General features: G+C 45.3%; 2 protein-coding genes and 1 pseudogene across 2 annotated transcripts; 2 read left to right on the top strand and 1 right to left on the bottom strand.

Annotated features, from left to right (window-relative positions):
* Positions 1-729: 729 nt before the first annotated feature.
* LOC104653417 (growth factor receptor-bound protein 10 pseudogene) lies at positions 730-1765 on the top strand (annotated as a pseudogene).
* A 440-nt stretch (positions 1766-2205) lies between these two features.
* LOC101038725 (CREB-regulated transcription coactivator 1) lies at positions 2206-4665 on the bottom strand. The gene has a single exon (XM_003941155.3). It carries the CDS (start codon positions 4622-4624, stop codon positions 2717-2719), a length of 1908 nt encoding a protein of 635 aa, XP_003941204.3. The 5' UTR covers positions 4625-4665; the 3' UTR covers positions 2206-2716.
* Positions 2800-20326, top strand: C2H9orf153 (chromosome 2 C9orf153 homolog). The gene is made up of 4 exons (XM_074395503.1): positions 2800-2888; positions 8028-8119; positions 10133-13108; positions 20243-20326. The coding sequence occupies exons 2-3, from the start codon at positions 8051-8053 to the stop codon at positions 10640-10642; spliced, it is 579 nt and encodes a 192-aa protein (XP_074251604.1). The 5' UTR covers positions 2800-2888; positions 8028-8050; the 3' UTR covers positions 10643-13108; positions 20243-20326.
* Positions 20327-21070: the final 744 nt, after the last annotated feature.

The raw sequence follows: 21070 nt of genomic DNA, 5'->3' as shown, positions 1-21070 counted from the left end.
TTTCATCAGCCAGGTGGAAGATAAATATCATTATACTGAAGAATACATGATGAAAATATAAATGTAGCAAGTTCAGAGGTAAAGAAGAGACAAGGGTCCAGAGTTAGTGGTAGGATCACAGTCAAGAGAAGGTAAGGTGTATTGTTACCCCAAGTGAAAAGCATTTTACGTATTTGCAAAGCAAAGAAGGAGTCTTTGGGGAACATTAGACTGCAGATGAGAGAATGACAGAGAAGCAAGAAGGAAGAAATAGTTGTTCGAAGGGAAGGGAGGACAACTGAGGGGAAATATTCCACAAGAGTTATGAGGAGGGTCTGGGTGCAGTGGCTCACGCCTGTAATCCCAGCACTTTGGGAGGCCAAGGCGGGTGGATCACTTGAAGTCAGGTTGAGACCAGCCTGGCCAACATGGTGAAACCCCATCTTTGGCGCTGACCACGATGCTGATCAGGAAGCAGCAGCTGCAGGCCCAGTCACGGGCGGCTCAGTGACCCGCAGCCAGGTCTTCACCTGGGTCCTCTCAGTGAAGCCAGGGTGGCCACCCCAGCAGACAAAGCTACTGAGCCATCTCCTGACAGTTGCTCCAGTGCAGTAAATGTAATTTGAAGAAGGCAGAAGGAACCCATGGCTTTAGCCGGTTGCCCAGATTCCTTTTTGTACCATCCCTACTACCAGGACAAAGTGGAGCAGACACCTCGCAATCAACAAGACCTGGCAAGACCAAGGCTCCATGCACAGCCTGACCAACTCGTTCTGGAATTTCTTCCCAGAACAGACAGTTACTTGGGGCCAGCAGTCAAATGGCAGTCAAAGCCAGCTTTTGCAGAATTTTCTGAACTCCAGTAGCTGTCCTGAAAAGTCAAGGATTTTTGCACGTGAAAGAGCTGGGAAAGAAATCATGGAAAAAGCATATGTAATATGTGTGTTTGTGGAGATCTGGCCTTTATTGCTCCACAAAGGGAACTTCAAAGGAACCCAGACACCTACAGCTGCTGGCAGACCTGGAGGACCGCAGCACCTTCTTGATCGCCGGCAGGACGCAGTCCAGCGCCCCCACAGACCACGGGCTCTGCGTAAAGCCAAAGTCAGGAACGAAACTAAAGAGCTGAGGTTGCTCTGTGCAGAGGGTGAGCAAACCAGGGCATGCTGGATGACAGCGTTCAGACTCCTCGAGCCCGGAATGCTCCTTTACCGGAAATAACCGCATCCCTCAGCAGAGGAAGGCCTTGCTGTCCCCATTCTCAACGCCAGTGCGCAGTGTCTCCAAGATCTCCCTCGTGGCGATGGATTTTTCTGGGCAAACAGGAGGCGTGATAGAGAATCCGGCGGAGGCCCAGAGTGCAGACCCAGAAGCAGGCCACGCCTGGCGGAAGCGAAGCACACCGCTGAACATACTAGGCAGCCCACGTCCCCTCCACCCGTCTACCCTAAGTACCGTGATCCACAGGACACAGCACTGGTTTCACGGGAGGATCTCCAGGGAGGAATCCCACAGGATCATTAAACAGCAAGGGCTGGTGGACGGGCTTTTTCTCCTCCGTGACAGCCAGAGTAATCCAAAGGCATTTGTACTCACACTGTGTCATCACCAGAAAATTAAAAATGTCCAGATCTTACCTTGCGAGGACGACGGGCAGATGTTCTTCAGCCTAGATGACGGGAACACCAAACTCTCTGACCTGATCCAGCTGGTCGACTTTGACCAACTGAACAAAGGAGCCCTGCCTTGCAAACTCAAGCACCACTGCATCCGAGTGGCCTTATGACCGCAGACGGCCTCTCGGCTGAAGACTGGAGGAAGTAAACACTGGAGCGAAGAAGCAGTCTGTGAGTTAGTTAAGATCACACGTCGATTCTGCACCTGGGGACCCAGAGTGAGATGGGTTCATTCGGTGCCAGCCGACGAAGATTGACTAGTTTGTTGGACTTAAACGACGATTTGCTGCTGTGAACCCAGCAGAATCGCCTCCCTCTGCATCGGCCATATTGGGGAGTACATGAAAGATCCAGCGCAAATTTGAGAATAAACTGAAATGATCATCTTGTCTTGTGCCGCTTAGGAGCAAGAACTGGAGAGAAATGATTGGAAATGAACTCCTGCCCTGGAATAATCTTGACAATTAAATTTATTTTTTTTTTTTTCCGTTAAAATAGTGTTTATTTCACTTTGCGTCTGCCCAGTGCTCTGGCGCCTCCTCCCTGGGGCGGCGTGTTAGGGCTCACTCTCTATCAGACCACGGGCTAGGGGCGGCGGATGGGTTGGGGGACCGGGAACCGAGGAAGGCAGTGAGAGCTGGACAAACAGTCGCAAAATGCACCGCGGCACACAGCGCGGGCGGACCCTGCGCGCCCCTCCGCTGAGCCTGCCCGCCACTCCAGCAGCCGACACTTCCCGCATCTTACAGGGGACGACAGCTCAGGCCCCGGGGCTGGGGGCCAGGGAGCCGGTGCAGGGAGGGTCTGCGGGGGCGGGGGGCTCACGGCCTCCTATCGCAGCCCTGCCCCGGGCGCGCGGGTGGGTGGAAGGCCCAGCTCGCGGCCTCGTGATTGGGCTTCGCGGGAGGTGGAAAACCGGGGGCGGGCCGGCGGGGGCGCTTGGCGGCGTTGCAAGCTCAGAATCGCAAGCTCGGCGGTTGGCGAGGGACGGAGCGCGGCCGGCCCCGGGCTGGGGAGGCGCCGTCGGGACGGCTGAGCCACAGGGTGCCGGGCGTGCCGGCTCACAGGCGGTCCATCCGGAGGGCGTCCTCGGTGGCCGGGTCGGCCAGAACCGTGTCGGGGTAGTCGAGCATGTGCAGGCCGTCGAGGATCAGGGGGTCGATCTTGAGTTCATCCAGGGGAAACTGGCTGTCGGAGTCGAAGCTGACGTCGCCGACCCCGGCCAGAGAGCTGGTCAGTTCTTTAGAGAGGCTGGGGGGGGACTCTCCGGTCACCGTGAGGATGATGTTGGGGATGCCGCTGTGGCTGGCGTAGCGCAGCTGCCGCGAGTCCGGCAGGCTCCCGTGGCTGCCCGAGAGGCCCATCATGGCCGCCTGCGAGGAGCTGAGCGTGGAGCCGGGGCCGTACAGGCTGCTGGGGCGGATGGCGTCCTCCATCGTGCTGAACCGCTCCAGCTGCTGGGACGGAGCGTTGGCCTGCCTGGCCGCCATCTGCTGCTCATAGTAGGCGTCCCCAAACGCGCTGCCCAGGGTGGACGTGTGTTGCGGGGAGCTCCCCGGGGAGAAGCCTTGATTGGAGCCTGGCGAGGTGGGAGACTGGTTGGCCGGGGAGCCGGCGCGCGTGCTGTACTGCTGCTGCAGAGCCGGCGCCGACGCGATGTCGATCCCCATCGACGGATGGCCGGGGTTCTCTGGGGGGCGCTGGGGGAGAGAGAACGGTACCGTGACCGCGATTGGGGGTAGCTGTGGCCCACAAGCCAGGCTGGCGCTGGGCAACAGGGGGCCGCCGGGGGACAGGCGGACGGACACCTGCGGGGGTGGTGGGGGCGGCGGCTGCTGCGACGCCGGCGGAGGGGGCGGCGGGGGCTGGGGCTGCGGCGGCGGCTGCTGGGAGCCCGCTTGGGTGAAGAAGACGTAGGGCAGCTGCTGCTCCAGAGACAGGGCATCTATGGACACGGCCTGAGTGATGGGTGACAGCGGGGACAGGGTGGGCGATGCCTGCTGACGCCTCGCCTCTGTGCTCAGGGACAGGGGGCTGACGCCGGCTGGGCGGTGCTGCGGAGAGGACCCAGGTGTGCTCATTCCCTGGCCGGCGCCGCCGGTGCCCAGGTGCGTCAGGTTGGCCGCGAGGTTGCCGGTGCTGCTGGAGCTGCTCAGCGCGGGGAAGGTGGGCTCCTCGGGGTCCAGCGGGGTCGGGAGCGGGGAGGGGAAGTGGATGTTGGTCAGGTCGGGCAGGGAGCCCCCAGTGTTGTGGGTGGCGGGAATCAGGGCTGTGGTATTTTCCTGGTCAGCGGATGGGAAGATGTTGATTCCGGGGACCTCACAGGACTTGGGCCTGGACCCCGTCTTCTTGGTGTCCCACTGTTGCTTGGAAAGGTTTTTGTCTGCCTCTGATGTGGTCTCTTCCATTCCTGGGACTGTTAACAGTAAGACTTTCTTCTGGTTCACGTCCTGGGACCCACTGGTAAAGGATTCTGGCTGTGTGGGCGTCATTGTGCTCTGGTGCAGTGCGGAGTCAGAATTGGTTCTTCTCCAGCTGGTGTCCGCGGGTGGCCGCAGGTACACGGTGCCGTAGGGACAGCTGTCGGCCTGCAGTCCGTGTTTGTCCACTGACAGGGGCCGGCTGTGCGGGGAGCCGAGCCGGCCGCGCTCCCGGTACACCCTGTTCACCAGCCCGTGGTGCCGGGTGGTCCGGCTGGTGTCCAGACCCGAGGATTGGAAGGGGGTCTGGAAGGGCAGGTGCATGGTGCCACTCCCAATCCGGTTCATATTGAGCAAGGACCCGCCGTAGTACTGGTCACGGCTCGGGCCCAGTTGCAGGTACTGGGATTTCTGGAGCTGGAGCCGCGCGGCCCGCGTCAGGCTCAGGTCCTTCATGACCTCCTCGAAGGCCGCCGTCTCCTCCGCCTGCTTCTGATTGTGCAGCGCGATCTTCTCGATGAATTTCCGCGGATTGTTCGAAATCGCCATCTTCTTGCCGCGGCAGCCGCCGCCACCGCTGCCTCCTCCTCCTCCGCCTCCTCGCCCCCGCCACTCGCCCCCGCCACTCACCCGCGCCGCCGCGCAAGCGCTGGCTGGGCCCCCTAATTTTGTATTTTATACAAAATTAGCCGGGTGTGGTGGCACATGCCTGTAGTCCCAGCTACTGGGGAGGCTGAGGCAGGAGAATGGCTTGAACCCAGGAAGCAGAGGTTGCAGTGAGCCGAGATCGTGCTGCTGCACTCCAGCCTAGGTGACAGAGCAAGACTCTGTCTCCCCCCCACCCCCCCAAAAAAAAAAGAATTATGAGGAGGATAAAATATATCACGCTGGGTAGGAGAGAGAGAGAAAATTAACGTTAGTCGAGCAGAGAGAACTTCTCCTTTGGAGGAAAGAGTGAAAAGTTGGGAGTGAGTGCAAGTAGAGAAGAGGATACCACCCTTGGGAGTTCCTGTGAGATGTCCTTGGCCTTCACAGTAAAATGCAAATTTGCTCTGGGAATTTCTGGGAATAACAATGAAGAGAAGTGCCACAGAGCCCCTGCAAGAGCTCCACTTTACTTGCACGAATCTGTAAACAAGCCCGTTGGCCATATTTCCATGACTTCTCCAGGAACACTCTCCATGAGGGATTGAATCAAAGGGCTAATCTAGATTCGACTTGGATCAAGCAAAAAGACTGAGGTTAAAAGTTTGCTAGTCGAGTCAGCATTTAAATGTATAAAAGCATTTTTGGCTAGTGATCTATTTCAGCATTCAGAATCCTGACACTTTAGTGAGAGGGAGGTGCACCCAAAGGTAGTTTAGCAAAGAGGATTAGCAAGCATCTAAACTTCTTTGTGCTCCATTCCCTGTCATCAATACTACTGTAATAAAATGAGGACATAATTCTTAGCTATTGCTTTGACTCTCTGTATACAGAGCAAGATTGGCCATTGAGGTTGGACATTGTCTCCTTGAATTGGCACTGCAGATTAAAATTGGGAGGTGGCAAGGAAAGAGAGAAAGGAGGGGAGAGCGGAGAGAGGATCAATCTTCCCCTCCTCTGAGGGAAGGGAGAATACATATTAACCCTTGGTGATGGGAGAGGGCAGGCTTCCTGTGGTGGACAACTCCGAAGCTGTCTGAAAGGCAATACGAATAGTTGACTAGAAGGCATTTAGAGGTTTTAGATAAAGCACGTTAGAGAAATAGTTTCCTTTGCAGGAACCATTTCTTTCCTTTGCAGAAGAAAAGCACAATCAAGTCTTATTTTAACTGCCTAGGGATAAAAAGGTCTGTGACAGGCATGCTACACTATATCACTTTAGTCCTGCATATCAATGTAGTGATCTCAGTAATGACAAATAGTGACAAAAATGTTTTTGGAGAATATATAGATATATATTTGGAGAATATATATATATATATATGTGTGTGTGTGTGTGTGTGTGTGTGTGTGTGTGTGTATGTCTGTGTGTATGTATATCTCCACGTGTGTGTGTGTGTGGGGGGTCCATTCTGGATTTTTCTACTTTGCTCAGGAAGGAGAAACATAGTTGTTTTCACTTCATCCCAAATACCAAGTGATTTGGTTCATCTCAGGCACTCATCCCAGTGACCACAGCTGCCAGTCAGGATACAGTGGTATCCTGTACCTAGAAACATATTTTCCCTCCATACATTGCCTTACCAACCAATAAGAGTTTCACTAGAATAAATTAAGCCAAGAATGTGAAGTATTATGGACTTTATCTGTATTTATTGCTATATAACAATTCACCCAAAGCTTAGTGGCTTGAAACAACAATAATTTACTATTCGTCAAAATTTTAGAGTTGCCTTCCTCTGCTGAGAGGTGGTTCTTCTCCATTTGGGATCTGCTGAGGTTGCTTATGCTGCCGTAGTCATCTGGAGGCTTATCTGGGGCTGGGTGAACCAAAATGGCTTCCTCTCCATGTCTACTGGTTGGTGCTGGCTTCTGAGTCTGCGTGGTCTCTCCAGATGTGCAGCCAGTTCTCTTTACATGGTGGCTCAGGCTCCCAAGAATGTATAGGAAAGCTGCAAAGCTTCTAAGGCCCGTATTCCAGCATTCACACTGTGTCACTGACAGAATGCCAAGCATGGGCCAGCTATTGGTCAAAGCCAAGCATAAGTCAGCACAGTCAAATGTGGGAGAGAATTTAACTGCCGCTTACCAGTGAGATGAATTGTGACTATCCTGTGGCCATTTTTAATCTCTCACAGAGTAATTAAATGCAATTCCATCTGTAAAATGCCTTATAGTGTATCTGGCACAAAGCAAGTTATTTTCAAAATGTTTATTGTTTTTATTATTATCATTACGTATGAGCCTTTTCCTTCTAAATAAAAAATATGTTTTGTGGATAAGGAGGTGGGTGAGCTTTTCTTTAGATGAACTTAAAGTTGATCAGAATATCTAAGACAAAAAAATAAAACCATCTGGCTGGGCGTGGTGGCTCATGTCTGTAATCTCAGCACTTTGGGAGGCCGAGGCGGGTAGATCACCTGAGATCAGGAGTTTGAGACCAGCCTGGCCAACATGGTGAAACCCCGTCTCTATTAAAAACAGAAAATTAGCCGGGCATGGTGGCACATGCCTGTAATCCCAGCTACTTGGGAGGCTGAGGCAGGAGAATCTCTAGAACCCAGGAGGCGGAGGTTGTGGTGAGCTGAGGTCGTGCCGTTGAACTCCAGCCTGGGCAACAAGAGCAAAACTCCATCTCAAAAAATATATATATGAAATAAAAAATACAACCATCCATATAGGATTCATTAAACTAGCATTAAAACTAAATACACATGTTGTAGAAGAATTTGGATATTTCAGAGAATTGTTCAGTTGAAATGTGACAAATTTGGCAGACCTAAACTAGGAAAAAGCAAATGAAAAATTTAAATTGTATTGATACGCTTTGGATTTGTGTCCCCATCCAAATCTCACGTCGAATTGTTATCCCGTGTTGGAGATGGGGCCTGGGAGGTGATTGGATCATGGATTTCCCCCTTGCTGTTCTCATGATTCTGAGTCCTCATGAGACCTGGTTGTTTAAAAGTGTGTAGCACCCCCCTCTTCACTCATTCTCCTGTCCTGGCCATGTAAGACGCGCCTGCTTCTCCTTTGCCTTCCCCTAATAACTGTACGTTTCCTGAGGGCTCCCCAACCATGTTTCCTGGACAGCCTGAAGGACCATGAGCCGATGAAACCTATATTCTTACAAATTACCCAGTTTCAGATAGTTATTTATAGCAATTCAAGAATGGACTAATAGGTATAAAATATTCAAAATGTCCCATTCACAAATTTTTGAAGATTTAAGAAGTATCACCTCCTCTTTTGTATTTTATCTGGTTTTGATCTTTAGTTTTTGTCTTTTCTTATATTGCATTTTTAGGAATTAGAGAATAAAATCTCAGCATGATGTTCCTCAATGGAGACACGAGTCCAGCTGAGGACGGCAGAGGGGCTGCCCTTCTTCAGTGCTCGGTATGTGCTTAACATTGTACGATGGAGTGTACACGGGGAGCTTTACATTCAAGAATCATAAACATTCAAAATATTGAACACACAGTGACATACTTGGGAAGCGATAGGAAACACCAAAATGTCACTTTAGTGACTTAACATTCTTACAGATAGTATGTAGCTCTTCCCAGGGCAGGTGAGCAGCAGTGCTGAACTGTTTTCGTGACAGTTTGGTTATATAATTGGTTATAAAGCACCATTCACCACTGTTAGTGCACTTTTTTTTTTCTTTTTTCTTTAGGAAAAGGTGCATTAATCAAAGAATAATCCAGCCCAATTTCCAGGTTGAGGATTTCATGGTATCAGTCCAAACATCACACTACTTAACTCCCCAATAAAACATTGGAAAACAGATTATCAGTGCTAACACATTTACATATAAAATCTCCACTTATGTACCAGTTCCTAAAACAGTTACAAGATAGATACACAATTTGGGGTAAACTAACAAAACAGGCTATCATAAAATATTAAAGGCAATCCTCCCGGTCCATCTGCCCTTGTCACCTCTTACTTTAAGTTGGCGTAACTGAGAATGCATTAATATATTCCTGCACCACCTTGTAGCAGAACTCATACTTGTTCCAGGGTCTGGACCATGGGTAGCCTCTGTAGCCACAAGCTCTCGACATTTTGGAAGACATCCAGAATCCCTTCTGCTTTCACACATGTTAGCTCACTGTCTTTTTTTTTTTTTTTTAATTAAAAAAAAAAAAAAAAAAAAAAAAGACAGGGTTTCACCGTGTTGGTCAGGCTGGTCTTGAACTCCTGACCTCAGGTGATCCACCTGCCTCGGCCTCCCAGGGTGCTAGGATTACAGGCGTGAGCCACTGCGCCCGGCCTCACTTTCTATTTCTTGCCCTTGCAATAAGATTGACTAGGATTGAAAGAAAACTCTGTATTGGGCTAAACAACCTAAAATTTGGTTCTAACCTGAAACTGTGGTCTCTTTGACTTTCTTTTTTTTTTTTTTTTTTTTTTTTTTTTTTTTTTTTTTTGAGACCGAGTTTCGCTCTTGTTACCCAGGCTGGAGTGCAATGGCGCAATCTCGGCTCACCGCAACCTTCGCCTCCTGGGTTCAGGCAATTCTCCTGCCTCAGCCTCCTGAGTAGCTGGGATTACAGGCACGCGCCACTATGCCCAGCTAAGTTTTTGTATTTTTAGTAGAGACGGGGTTTCACCATGTTGACCAGGATGGTCTCGATCTCTTGACCTCGTGATCCACCCGCCTCAGCCTCCCAAAGTGCTGGGATTACAGGCTTGAGCCACCGCGCCCGGCCGGTCTCTTTGACTTTCCAATGTAATAGCCTAAGAAACCTCTTAGAAATGATGGGATTTGTAGGCAGTACAGGATTTTAGATGGGGACAGGTCCTCTCCGGGATCTCTTACTGTTTTTTCTGCCAACAGCTATTCCCAGACACTCCATGAATGCAACCATTTGCTCTGGTCAAACATTTTAGTAAGAAATGACTATTACAGCCTCCTCAGCACTGGATTCCTGAACATTCTGGGTTCTTTGAACACCGGGAAGAAGCTTTGATATCTAAGTGATCTGGTTTCCTTTCTTCCTTCAAAGAAGTATAGCATTGTTCAAAGCAAGCAAAGGCCACAGTCTCCCGCAGCTATTTCTCTCCATGGTCACTCATAGAATTTTAGAGTTGGAAAGATGACTTCGAGACTTCTGAGTTCAATTCTAACTGCCCAATTTTATGACAAGTGTTTATAAGACGTGTCTAATAATACATCTTTATGGGAATGAATCTGGGATTTGACCTCTCTGTTCTCTATTCCACATTGCCACAGTTGACTTGGTTTAGTTAGGCAAAGATATGTTCCAAAGATAAAAATGCTTTTGTTTTTATGGTTATTCATTGTCCTATGGTTATTTGTTATTTTTTCTAGGGTTTGTGGGTCTGCCCAAATACTACATTTTTGTCAGTCTCATGACTTGCCACTTTTTTTTTTGTCCACAGCTGCCAGAATTATATGCATGTATTGAACATTTTAATAAGGAGAGCAAGAAATCAAATCTTCTAAAAATACATAGTCTTTCACTTAACGAAGCACAGGAAGCACTTGCTAAAAACCTGAATGTTCTGTCATTGACCAAGGGCACTGATGTGAGAAGAGATCTCCAACCTGTTAGCAGGTGCACAGTGGTTAAAAAAGAGAAGAAGCCAGCATCCATGACTGAGCTGCTCCACCGCACCTTACTGGAGGGCTCACTCTCTCCAGTGGAGAGGCTCTCCAGGTCCCAGCAGAGGTTGTCACAGTGTGGGATCCCTGCTCCCAAGCACACTTTTCCTTATGAAATTCTCATTGATCACTCGAATGCCTTGGCCCAGGTTACCACACAGAAGAAGGTTCCAAGCGCCAAAATCTTATGCAGGCTAGGCATTTCCAGTGCCACTCAGGAAAAATTTGCCTTTGAAGATAAACTTCATAAATACTTCTTAGTTGATCCAGGTAATTTAAACAGATGAGGTCACGTGGCAGAAAAGGAATGGAAATCTCATTGCAAATTTACTAGAGCAGACATACTCAAATACTGACCTACAGCAGTTTTGCAGTTCTGGGGTTCATGGCTGAACAAGCCTGGGAAACATAGACCCCATCTCTACAACAAAAAAATTAAAAATTAGCTGAGTTAGGTGGCATGTGCCTATAATTTCAGCTACCCGAGAGGTTTAGGCATGAGGATCACTTGAGCATGGGAGTTCGAGGTGGCACTGAGCTATGATTACACCACTGCATTTCAGCCTGGGCAACAGAGCAAGAACCTGTCCCTAAAAAATGAATAAATTAAAAATAAATTAAAATGCAGAACAGGGAATCTAGAATTCCAGGATCAAGTCCCAGATTCATTCTTAAAAAGATGTAATACATTCTTAAAAGATGTATTATTTATCCATGACGCTTAAACTCTCCTTTACAAAATGAACCAGTTGAACTTGGACTCTAAGGCACTCATAGATGTTTGTTCCTTGTTACATGAAGTTAGTATTTTTTTTTTTATTCTTCCGTATCTTGGCTTTGATGCAATTAAGGGCTATTTTTAAGAGATTTTTTTTTTCATGAATCTTTATTCTTTCCTTATTGATACTTTTCTAGCAGGGTTTTTAACAGAGGCCACCAACCACAGGAGGAAATCTTGATTTCTGATTCTTTAATAGAGAGGTGCCCATAAAAGGCAAAGGATCACACAAGTTTAAAATAAATGAAATGTATGATGCCAAATTTTAATGAGAAGGGCGTGTCTTACACTCTAGGTCTCCATTTTACTTATATAATTTGAGAGAGGTAATATTTTGTCATTTTGTTAATATATCACATCAACTTGTAATAACCTGAGGTAGGTTCTTGATTCAAAATAAGACCATTTTCACAGCAAATATGACATCACCATTTTTATATTAAAAGTACTGGGATGGGGCAACATGGCGAAACCCCGACTCTACAAAAAAAGTAAAAAAGTAGCCAGGCATGGTAGCATGCACCTGTAGTCCCAGTTACTCGGGAGGCTGTGGCAGGAGAACTGCTTGAACCCAGGAGGCGGAGGTTGTAGTGAGCCAAGATTGTGCCACTGCACTCCAACCTGGGGAACAGAGCAAAACTCTGTCTCGAAAAAAATGTAATGGAAGCAGCAGAAGGAGCAGATTTAAAGGAATAGGTTGATTACTGTGGGTATATTTGGTCCCAGAAGTTGAAAGAGTCTTTGCTGTAACTCCCTACATTGATGTCTTGACAGAGCCAAATGCAGGTTCCTTTCATAGAGTCCTACTTTGTGTGCTTGGAGCCTAGGTAGACGCGCAATAAAAGCAATCATAGAACTGGCCTAGATAATTCACAAAGTACACAAGTCAAGTCTGGGACCAGAGAGGAAAAGTCATGAAAAGCGTTGAGACTCAGTAAGAAGAGCTAGTCAAAAACCTATTGAAGAAGGGTTTTGGATGATTGATAGGGTCTTGAACATTTATGATTTTGCCATCCATAGGGGCCAAGTTTTTCTTTCTTCCTAATGCATGAATTACCTGCTGTTACCTAACTTCTGGAGGTCTCTGATGTGGCCTCACAAACTCTGTGTTGGACTCTCTTCTCTGCTTCCATATCTTCATTTCCTGAGATCCTGGAGGTAAATTTCTGGTACATGTCATGTCTATTCAAGAAATATGCATGGAACCAGGCAGGCATCTATGTGAAGGATATCCAGTGATCCCTTAAGTGTAATTGGTATTGCAACAATTCATCTTCTACTCTCCTACTCAGTCCAGAAAAACTTTAGGATCCTGGTATTCCGAAGTATACTATAGGACATATCCCTATCAGCACCACGCACTGGTGGAGGAACAGGGTGTTTTGCTCTTCTCCTATTGTATGAGCTCCTCTGATTCAGGCCAAATCTTGTAGAATCATGCAGGTTAGGAATGTGTTTGACCAAAAATAACAGGAAAACCAAACAGGGGTTATTTTTCTTATATAGTTAGAAGTCTAGGGGTATGCAGATAATGGCTGGAACAATGCTTTTTATCTATTTATTTAATGAACACATAGTAATTGTACATATATATGGAATATGGAGTACAATATATATTTCAATAGATATATATAGTGATTGAATCAGTGTAGTTAGCCTAACCATCATGCACTTAACCATTTCTTTGTGGTGAGGCCTTTTTTTTTTGAGACAGAGTCTCACTCCGTCGCCAGGCTGGAATGCAGTGGTACAATCTCCGCTCACTGCAACCTCCACCTCCTAGCTTCAAGTGATTCTCCTGCAGCTAGGAGTACAGGTGTCTGCCACCACAGCCAGCTAATTTCTGTATTTTTAGTAGAGATGGGGTTTCACCACGTTGGCCAGGAGGGGCTTGATCTTCTGATCTCACAATCTGCCCGCCTCAGCCTCCCAAAGTGCTAGGATTACAGGTGTGAGCCACTGCACCTGACCTTTGGTGAGGACTTTTAAAAATCTTCCTTCTAGCTACTTTGTAAGATACCATATCTTATTACTAACCATCCTTACCCTCTGGGCAATAGAACACCAGAATTGATTCTTCTTATCTAACTATAACTTTGTTTTAAATTAATTTTAATTTTTTTTTTTGAGACACTCTCTCACCCAGGTTGGAGTGCAATGACACAATCTCAGCTCACAGCAGCCCTGACCTTCTGAGCTCAAGCAATCCTCCCATCTCAGCCTCTCAAATAGCTAGGACCTCAGGTGCATGCCACCATGCCTAGCTAATTTTTGTATTTTTTGTAGAGATGGGGTTTCACCATGTTGCCCAGGCTGGTCTTGAACTTTTGAGCTCAGGTAATCTGCCTGCCTTGGCCTCCCAAAGGGCTAGGATTATAGGCATGAGCCACCACTCCTGGCCCATTTTGAATTTTTTCGAGATGGTATTTTGCTATGTTGCCCAGGCTGGCCACAACTCCTGGGCTCAAGGAATCTTCGTTCTTCAGCCTCTTTAGTAGCTGGGACTTCAGGTGCGTGCCACTACGCAGAGCTTCTAATTACAACTCTGAACCCATTGACTTCTCTCTCCCCATCTCCCGCTCCTTACTCTGTCCCTGGTGACCATGATCCCACTCTCTGTGGAGCCTTGCTTTCAAATGCTTCCCAGGACCTGGGCTCTGCCATTGTTTCATGTGTGCCTTTTGTTTTCATGTCCAAAAGACATCTCCTTTATTCTCAGGTGCTGTGGCCACATTCCAGGCAGGAAGTGGTGGGATAGGATGAAGGTCCACATTGATACTTCTGTCCTCTTTCAATAGGGAAGGAACTATTTTCTAGAACACCTCTCCCTAGGTGACTTCTTTATACATCTTCCTGGCCAGAATTGTTTCCAGTCATCACTCCTTCCTGCAGGGAAGGCTGGCGAATAGAGTTCTTAGCTCCCCTGTCTATAGCAGAGGAAGGCAGAAGAAGATTGCAGTGTGTGTGTGGAGTAAGCCAACCTAAAGACTGTCAGAGATCATGACAGGAAGTTCTTTTTTTTTTTTTTTTTTTTTTTGAGACAGAGTCTCGCTCTGTCACCCAAGCTGGAGTGCAATGGCACGATCTCGGCTCACTGCAACCTCCGACTCCTGGGTTCAAGCGATTCTCCTGCCTCAGCCTCCTGAGTAGCTGGGATGACAGGTGCCTGCCACCAGCTAATTTTGTATTTTAGTAGAGATGAAGTTTCACCATGTTGGCCAGGCTGGTCACTTTGGGAGGCCAAGGCAGGAGGATCGCCTGAGATCAGGAGTTTGGGACGTGAGGCTCTTAGTCACCAAAATCATCAGCTCTGGGACCTTCTCTTGTCAAAGATCCCCTTCCTTCCTTTTGCCACTTCTTGCTAATGCCAGGCCTACAAAGATCTTGTCAAACTCCCTGAATCTTGGCAACTGGCCTTATCAACGGACTATTGAACACCGTGGCCAGGTGTAGTGTTCTACTTGGGGAGGTATGAGCCCAAGGAAGAGCCTCTGGCACCTGTCTTCTACTTCAGGCATGGACAGAGTCTATATAAAGACTTTCTACCACAAAGGCCCAGGCCCTCCCAGTACAGGGAGGGAGGACTGATTGGGGTGGGGTGGTGTCTGCTCAGTCTTTGAACTGCAGGTGACCTGATCAAATGTCACCACACCACATGGGGGTTGGTAAAGTCACCCACCAGAAATAGACTAGCCCTCCTGCTCGTCTGCTGTGACCATAATTCTCCTTATACTTACCTTGGTGGCCCATTGACTCCTGGTTTTATACTCAAGCCCCTGCCTTCAGCCTTGCTTATGTTGTTTTCAGCATTACAATGTATTTAGCCATGCAACGGGGGTCGGGCGGTGGGGGGAAGAGAAGGGAAAGGGGAATGGCTGCTGGGGAGGGGAACATGTGTTGTGTCTTTGCTTGATTCTTTCTCCTTGGCTCATTGACTCCTTGAAGGAATTGTAACTGCTAATGACACCTCAAGCTTGTGGGTCCTGAACAAGTATGGAGAATGGCCAGATTCCAGCTAAGCCACTGCCCTTTTATAGTTAGGGCTTACATTAGCATCTTGGAAAAAATGGTGCTAACGATCTGTGCACTTCTGACCCATCTTTCTCCCTGTTTTAGGATGCTTTTCTCCTCCCTGCTGCTCTCGTTGCTCTGTAGAGCTTTCCGTTTGCACATTCTGTTAGGATACAAGCACAGAATGAGACACTCCCTCCACCTGCCTGGGCCCTGCAGGGGTCCACTCAAGCCCAGTTAGCCAGACACACTCTATTCCTGTTTAGGAGCATGCTTTACATGAAATAAACACCACAGGGTCTCCCTTAAGTTTATAAAGCTTTAGGACAGGCGCAGTGGATCACTCCTGTAATCCCAGTCCTTTGGGAGGCCGAGGCGGGTGGATTACCTGAGGTCAGAAATTTGAGACCAGCCTGGCCAAAATGGCAAAACCCCATCTCTACTAAAATACACAAAAAAATTGGCCAGGCATGGTGGCACATGTCTGTGATTCCAACTACTCGGGAGGCTGAGGCAGGAGAATCACTTGAATCCGGGAGGTAGAGGTTGCAGTGAGCTGAGATTGCGCCATTGCCCTCCAGCCTGGGCAACAAAAGCAAAACTCCTTCTCAAAAAATATAAATAAATAAAAATAAAGCTTTAGAAATGGCTTTCTGCCAGAAAGAGGGGACTCAAGTTCTTCAAAGGTTTATTCTGTCCATGAAGCATCTCTGAGTAATGAAAGGTTGAATAACAATACCACACCATGTGATTCTTTGAAAATATGATTCTTTTCAGAAAAACAATTCATGGATCTAAGGGATCTGGAATGGAAATATTTTAAGGGGATTGTGAAGTGGAAGCACACTACTGCAATTTCATTCACAGGCATAAAATACAACACTGAGAAGAGATTTGTAGAGAGCCGGGACATGCCTGATGTTATTTTCCCCCCTATAGTTCGCAAGTCTTTGGTTATTTATCCTCAAATTGAACATCAAAATGAAGGAATTTTTTCTCTTAAATGGAATATATAGTGTATTAAAATGTTTTGGACATGTATTTCTGCTTTTGAGAGCATTGAATTTATGGGTGAAGAAGCCAAGCACCGAATAGAACATCTGAACTGAGTGTGTACAACACACATGAAGGTGTATTATAAAATTAAGTCATTATTGTGGAGCAAAGGGTCCAATTTAATCTGCTCGTGTGAGAAGTGGTTTGGACTATGCAACCCATCTGGACCAGGGCTAAAGTAAATATAGGTCATATGAAAAGAAAGGGTGTGTCTGAAGAACACCGAAGCAAGAATAGCTCTTTAAGGAATTTTAAGCACACAAGGAAGTTCATCATCATAAAAGTATTTGGCAAATTCAACAAATAACAACTGAGGATATAGAGATCAATATGAGAACTTAAATATATTAACTGCCCAAAGGCAAAGAAGGAGACAGCATCTATGAAATAAGAACAGGAAGATTTGAAAAAGAACAAATTGGAAATCTTGGAAGTAAAAGATATAGTCATTGAAAATCATAATAACCCTTGATAATTATCTCAGTGGTACCCTGAATATATCTGAAGAGAGAGGGCTAATAAGTTGGAAGACAACATTGAAAGCTTACAGATGATAGCACAGTAAGACAGAGAAAGAAGAGTATTGGAGGGTAGAATGAGAAGTTCAGAAATGTATACAATGGAATCAGCAGAAAAAATAGAATGAAAAGGAAAATGATATTTGAAAATAAAATGACAAAAAAAAGAAACGCATGAGATTTTGAACTGAAAAATATCAGACTGATTAGCAACATATTGATAATAGATCTATACCTAGAAACACTGTGGCAAAACTGTAGACCACTAAGCCATAAAGAAAAATATAATCTACAAAAGAGTGATGGACTACATACAAAGAAATGACAAATTGACAGTAGAACTCTCATTAACAATAGACATCGAAGGCGATAGTGTCATGTACTCAATGCTGAAGGAAAACAACTCTCCGTAATTCTATAAACAGCCAAACTCTTTCTGAGGAATAGGGGTAAAATAAATACATCAAAAAATACATGAGCCTCAAATGTTTACTATCCATAATCCCTTGCTTAAAAAAACTACTAATAAAGTATGTATTTTAGTAAGAACCCAGAGGGAATGCAAGAAATAATGGCAAGCAATTAATCTGTTGACAATATATGTGTCTGTGATTGTATAGATATTAAAATATATTTCTGGATTCTGTTTCCTAATATACTATTTTAAAAAGTTGTCTCTATATAAGTGAAATAATTCTGTAGTTTCCACTTTCTGCACTCTTTTTTAAAACCAGATTTTGGCCTTAAAATTTGGTTTTAAAATTAGCGGCCAGGCGCAGTGGCTCATGCGTGTAATCCCAGCACTTTGGGAGGCCAAGGTGGGCAGATCACTTGAGGTCAGGAGTTTGAGACCAGCCTGGCCAACATGGTGAAACCCCATCTCTACTAAAAATACAAAAATTAGCTGAGTGTGCTTGGCTGCCTATAATCCCGGCTACTCAGAAAGCTGAGGCAGGAGAATCACTTGAATCCTGGAGGTGTAGGTTGCATTGAGCCCAGATCGTACCACTGCACTCCAACCGTGGCGATAGAGTGAGACTCCATCTAAAAAAAAAATTATGCTGGCTTCAGCACAGTGACTATCTTCAGCTGAAGATACTGTCTAAAATGAGCATGGGGTGGGTATTTGGGGTGCAAAAACTGTTCTGGTTTTTAATCTTTTTGCACAGGTGTGTTCAGTATGCAAAAATTCCTCAAACTATACACAACTATTAATTTTTCTCCATGCATATTATGTTTAAAAAAAAAGGTTTTGGAGCCAAGAACAGTGATTTACTCCTGTAATTCCAGCTATCAAGGAGGCAAAGGCAGGAGTGTTGCTTGAGACCAGGAGTTCAAGAACAGCCTGAACAACGTAGTGAGACCCTGTCTCTAAAAAAAAATTACACGAATTAGCTGGGTATGGTGGTGTGCACCTGTAGTTCCAGCTACTTGACAGACTGAGGCAAGAAAATTTCTTGAGCTTAGAAATCGAGGCTGCAATGAGTCATGATCATGCCACTGTACTTCAGTCTAGGCAACAAAGCTTTAAAAAAAAAACCAACCAAATAGTTTTTTTAAAGTTATGCTAGCTTTATAAAATGAATTGGGAAGTTTTTCATCTTTTTTAATGTCACAGATATTTAAACAGTATTAGAAATATTCAAGTCTATCTAGAACTCAGCTATAAAACCATCCACTCTTGATATCTGTTCTTCTTGTTTTTATGAAAATGTTTAAACATTCATAAAAATTAATAGGATTCTACAATGAATTTGCATATATCCATAATCTAGACTCAATAGTTATTAAGATCTTATCACGTTTTATCTGTTCCTTTTGTTGTGTTTGCTGTGTTTGCTGAAGTACTTTAAAACAAATCAATAAATCTTAGACCCCATGTCTCAGATGTTACTTTTGTTTGCATCTTGGAAAAATATGAACATTTTCTTTCATAGCCACCATGTGTTATTTACTAAGAAAAGTTAATAATTCCTTGGTACCATCTTTGTTTCTGTATTTAAAGTCACCTTATTATAAAACTGTATTTTTCTAGTTGGCTTACTTGAATCAGTATCCAAGCAAGGTCTAAAGATTGCATTTGATTGTTAAGTCTCTTAAGATTCTTTTAGTTGTGCTGGGCGCGGTGGCTCACACCTGTAATCCCAGCACTTTGGGAGGCTGAGGCAGGTGGATCACAAGGTCAAGAGATCAAGACCATCCTGGTCAATACGGTGAAACCCCGTCTCTACTAAAAAATACAAAAAATTAGCTGGGCATGGTGGCACGTGCCTGTAATCCCAGCTACTCAGGAGGCTGAGGCAAGAGAATTGCTTGAACCCAGGAGGCGGAGGTTGCGGTGAGCCGAGATCGTGCCATTGCACTCCAGCCTGGGTAATGAGCAAAACTCCGCCTCAAAAAAAAAAAAAAAAAAGATTCTTTTAGTCTAGAGAAATTTCTCATTTTTTTTCATGCAATTGACCTGTAGAAGGTCCCACCTTCTAGATTTGTATCCTCATGGTGTTAATTTGTTCTTCTATCATATATATTTATTTAAAAATAAATTGATAGATTTATTTCTTATAAAGTGGATGTTAAAGATTAGTTTTGAGCTCACATCTTTTTGGAAAAAACACCTCTGGGTGGTGCTATGTACTTCAGATTGCTTCACAGCACAAGGCAAATAATGTCTATGGTTCTTTTAGTGAGTTTAAGATTGAGTAAAGGATTCAGGTGATGACAGTGTGATGCCTCTGTTTTATAAAGTCCCCATCAACTTTTCATTTAAAAGCTTTCATCCTTCGATGATGTTGGTAGGCAGTGTTGAAGTCAAATAAAATATAGAAACATATCTAAATTTAAAACATTTTATTTGGGAAGTAAGAATTGCAATTTGAGTCATATACACACACCAGGTTGCCTTCAGTGTGTCTAAAGAACAAAGAGAAGGTTGCAGGTTTTATAAAAAGAAGAAATGTTACACATTGTTCTGAAAGATGGCACTAGCAAAGTTTTGGAGAACTGGCAAGCTCTAATTGGTGAGTGAGCACGGTGGCTAAAACCAATCTTAGAGTCTAAGCAGGTTGTTCCAGTCACCATTAGATAAAACCGGTTTTAAGTTATAGCAGCCCATTTCAGCGTCCAGGCTTGCAGAGAATAGCGTTCTTGGAGCAATGTTATTTGTCTTAATGCTTTTGCTCCTGGCCCGTCAACTCTGATTTAGTTAGGCATGATAAGAACGATCCAGTTTGTATGATCAACTTTTATAGCAGCCTCTAAGAGGTTCCCCATGATCCCTGCCTCCTGCTATTGACTTTCTGTGTAATCTCCTTTCCTTGACTCTAGGCTGGACTTAAGACTTCTAGAATAGAAAAAAAAAACAAAAAAAAAACAAAAAACAAAAAACAAAAAACAAAAAAAAACAACAAAAAAAGACTTCTAGAATAGAGTGCAGCAGAGATGGGATGTCACTTCAAGAATAAGCTAGCAAAAACTCTATGGATTCTACCTTGGACATCTTCTCTTGCTCTCTTCTTCACTGCTAGCTCTTAGAGAAGACAGCTGCCATCTTGAGAGATGCCCTGTGGAGAACCCATGTGGCACGTACCTGTTGTCCCTGGCTAACAGCCCGCAAGAACCTGAAATCTGCCAGCAACCTTGTAAGTACGTTTGTAGGCGAATCCTCCCCAACTCAAGTCTTAAGATGACCGCAGCCTCCATTGACATTTTGATTGTAGTGTTGAGAGACTGAACCAGGACACCCTGGTAAGCCATCCCAATTCTTAACCCACAGAAACTGTGAGATAATAAATGTTTGTTGTTTTAAGCTGCAACATTCTGAAGTAATCTGTTACACAGCAGTAGATAACTCATACTATGACCTTTGCCTGAATTATTTTATTAGTGGTTACCCGTTGGTGATTATGTAACTCTGCCATTAATTCCACATTTATTAGTCGGAAATTATTTGTCAAGAAAAACTTTTCCTCATCAACTAGAGCTATTTAATTACCTGAAATGCAACCTACAAGAAAGCAGGTTAATGGCTTATGTTTTTTTCTGTTGTCAATTTTTAGATTAAGGGCTGATGTTCTAGTTACTTCCAAAGGTTACCAAAGAAGTGTTTCTGTCTCTCTTTTCAAATAGTATTGTGGCCGGGCATGGTGGCTCATACCTGTAATCTCCACACTTTGGGAGACCAAGGTAGACAGATCGCTTGAGGCCTGGAATTCGACACCAGCCTGGCCAACATGGCAGAAACCCCATCTCTACTAAAATTAAAAAATAAAAATATAGGTTCTGTGAGATTTATGCTTTAAGGCAGTTCTATTTATATTAATCTATTTTCACGCTGCTGATAAACACATACTTGA

This window comes from Saimiri boliviensis, chromosome 2 (genome assembly GCF_048565385.1).
Source record: "Saimiri boliviensis isolate mSaiBol1 chromosome 2, mSaiBol1.pri, whole genome shotgun sequence".
Lineage (NCBI taxonomy): Eukaryota > Metazoa > Chordata > Mammalia > Primates > Cebidae > Saimiri > Saimiri boliviensis.
This window is presented reverse-complemented; position numbering and strand designations above follow the sequence as displayed.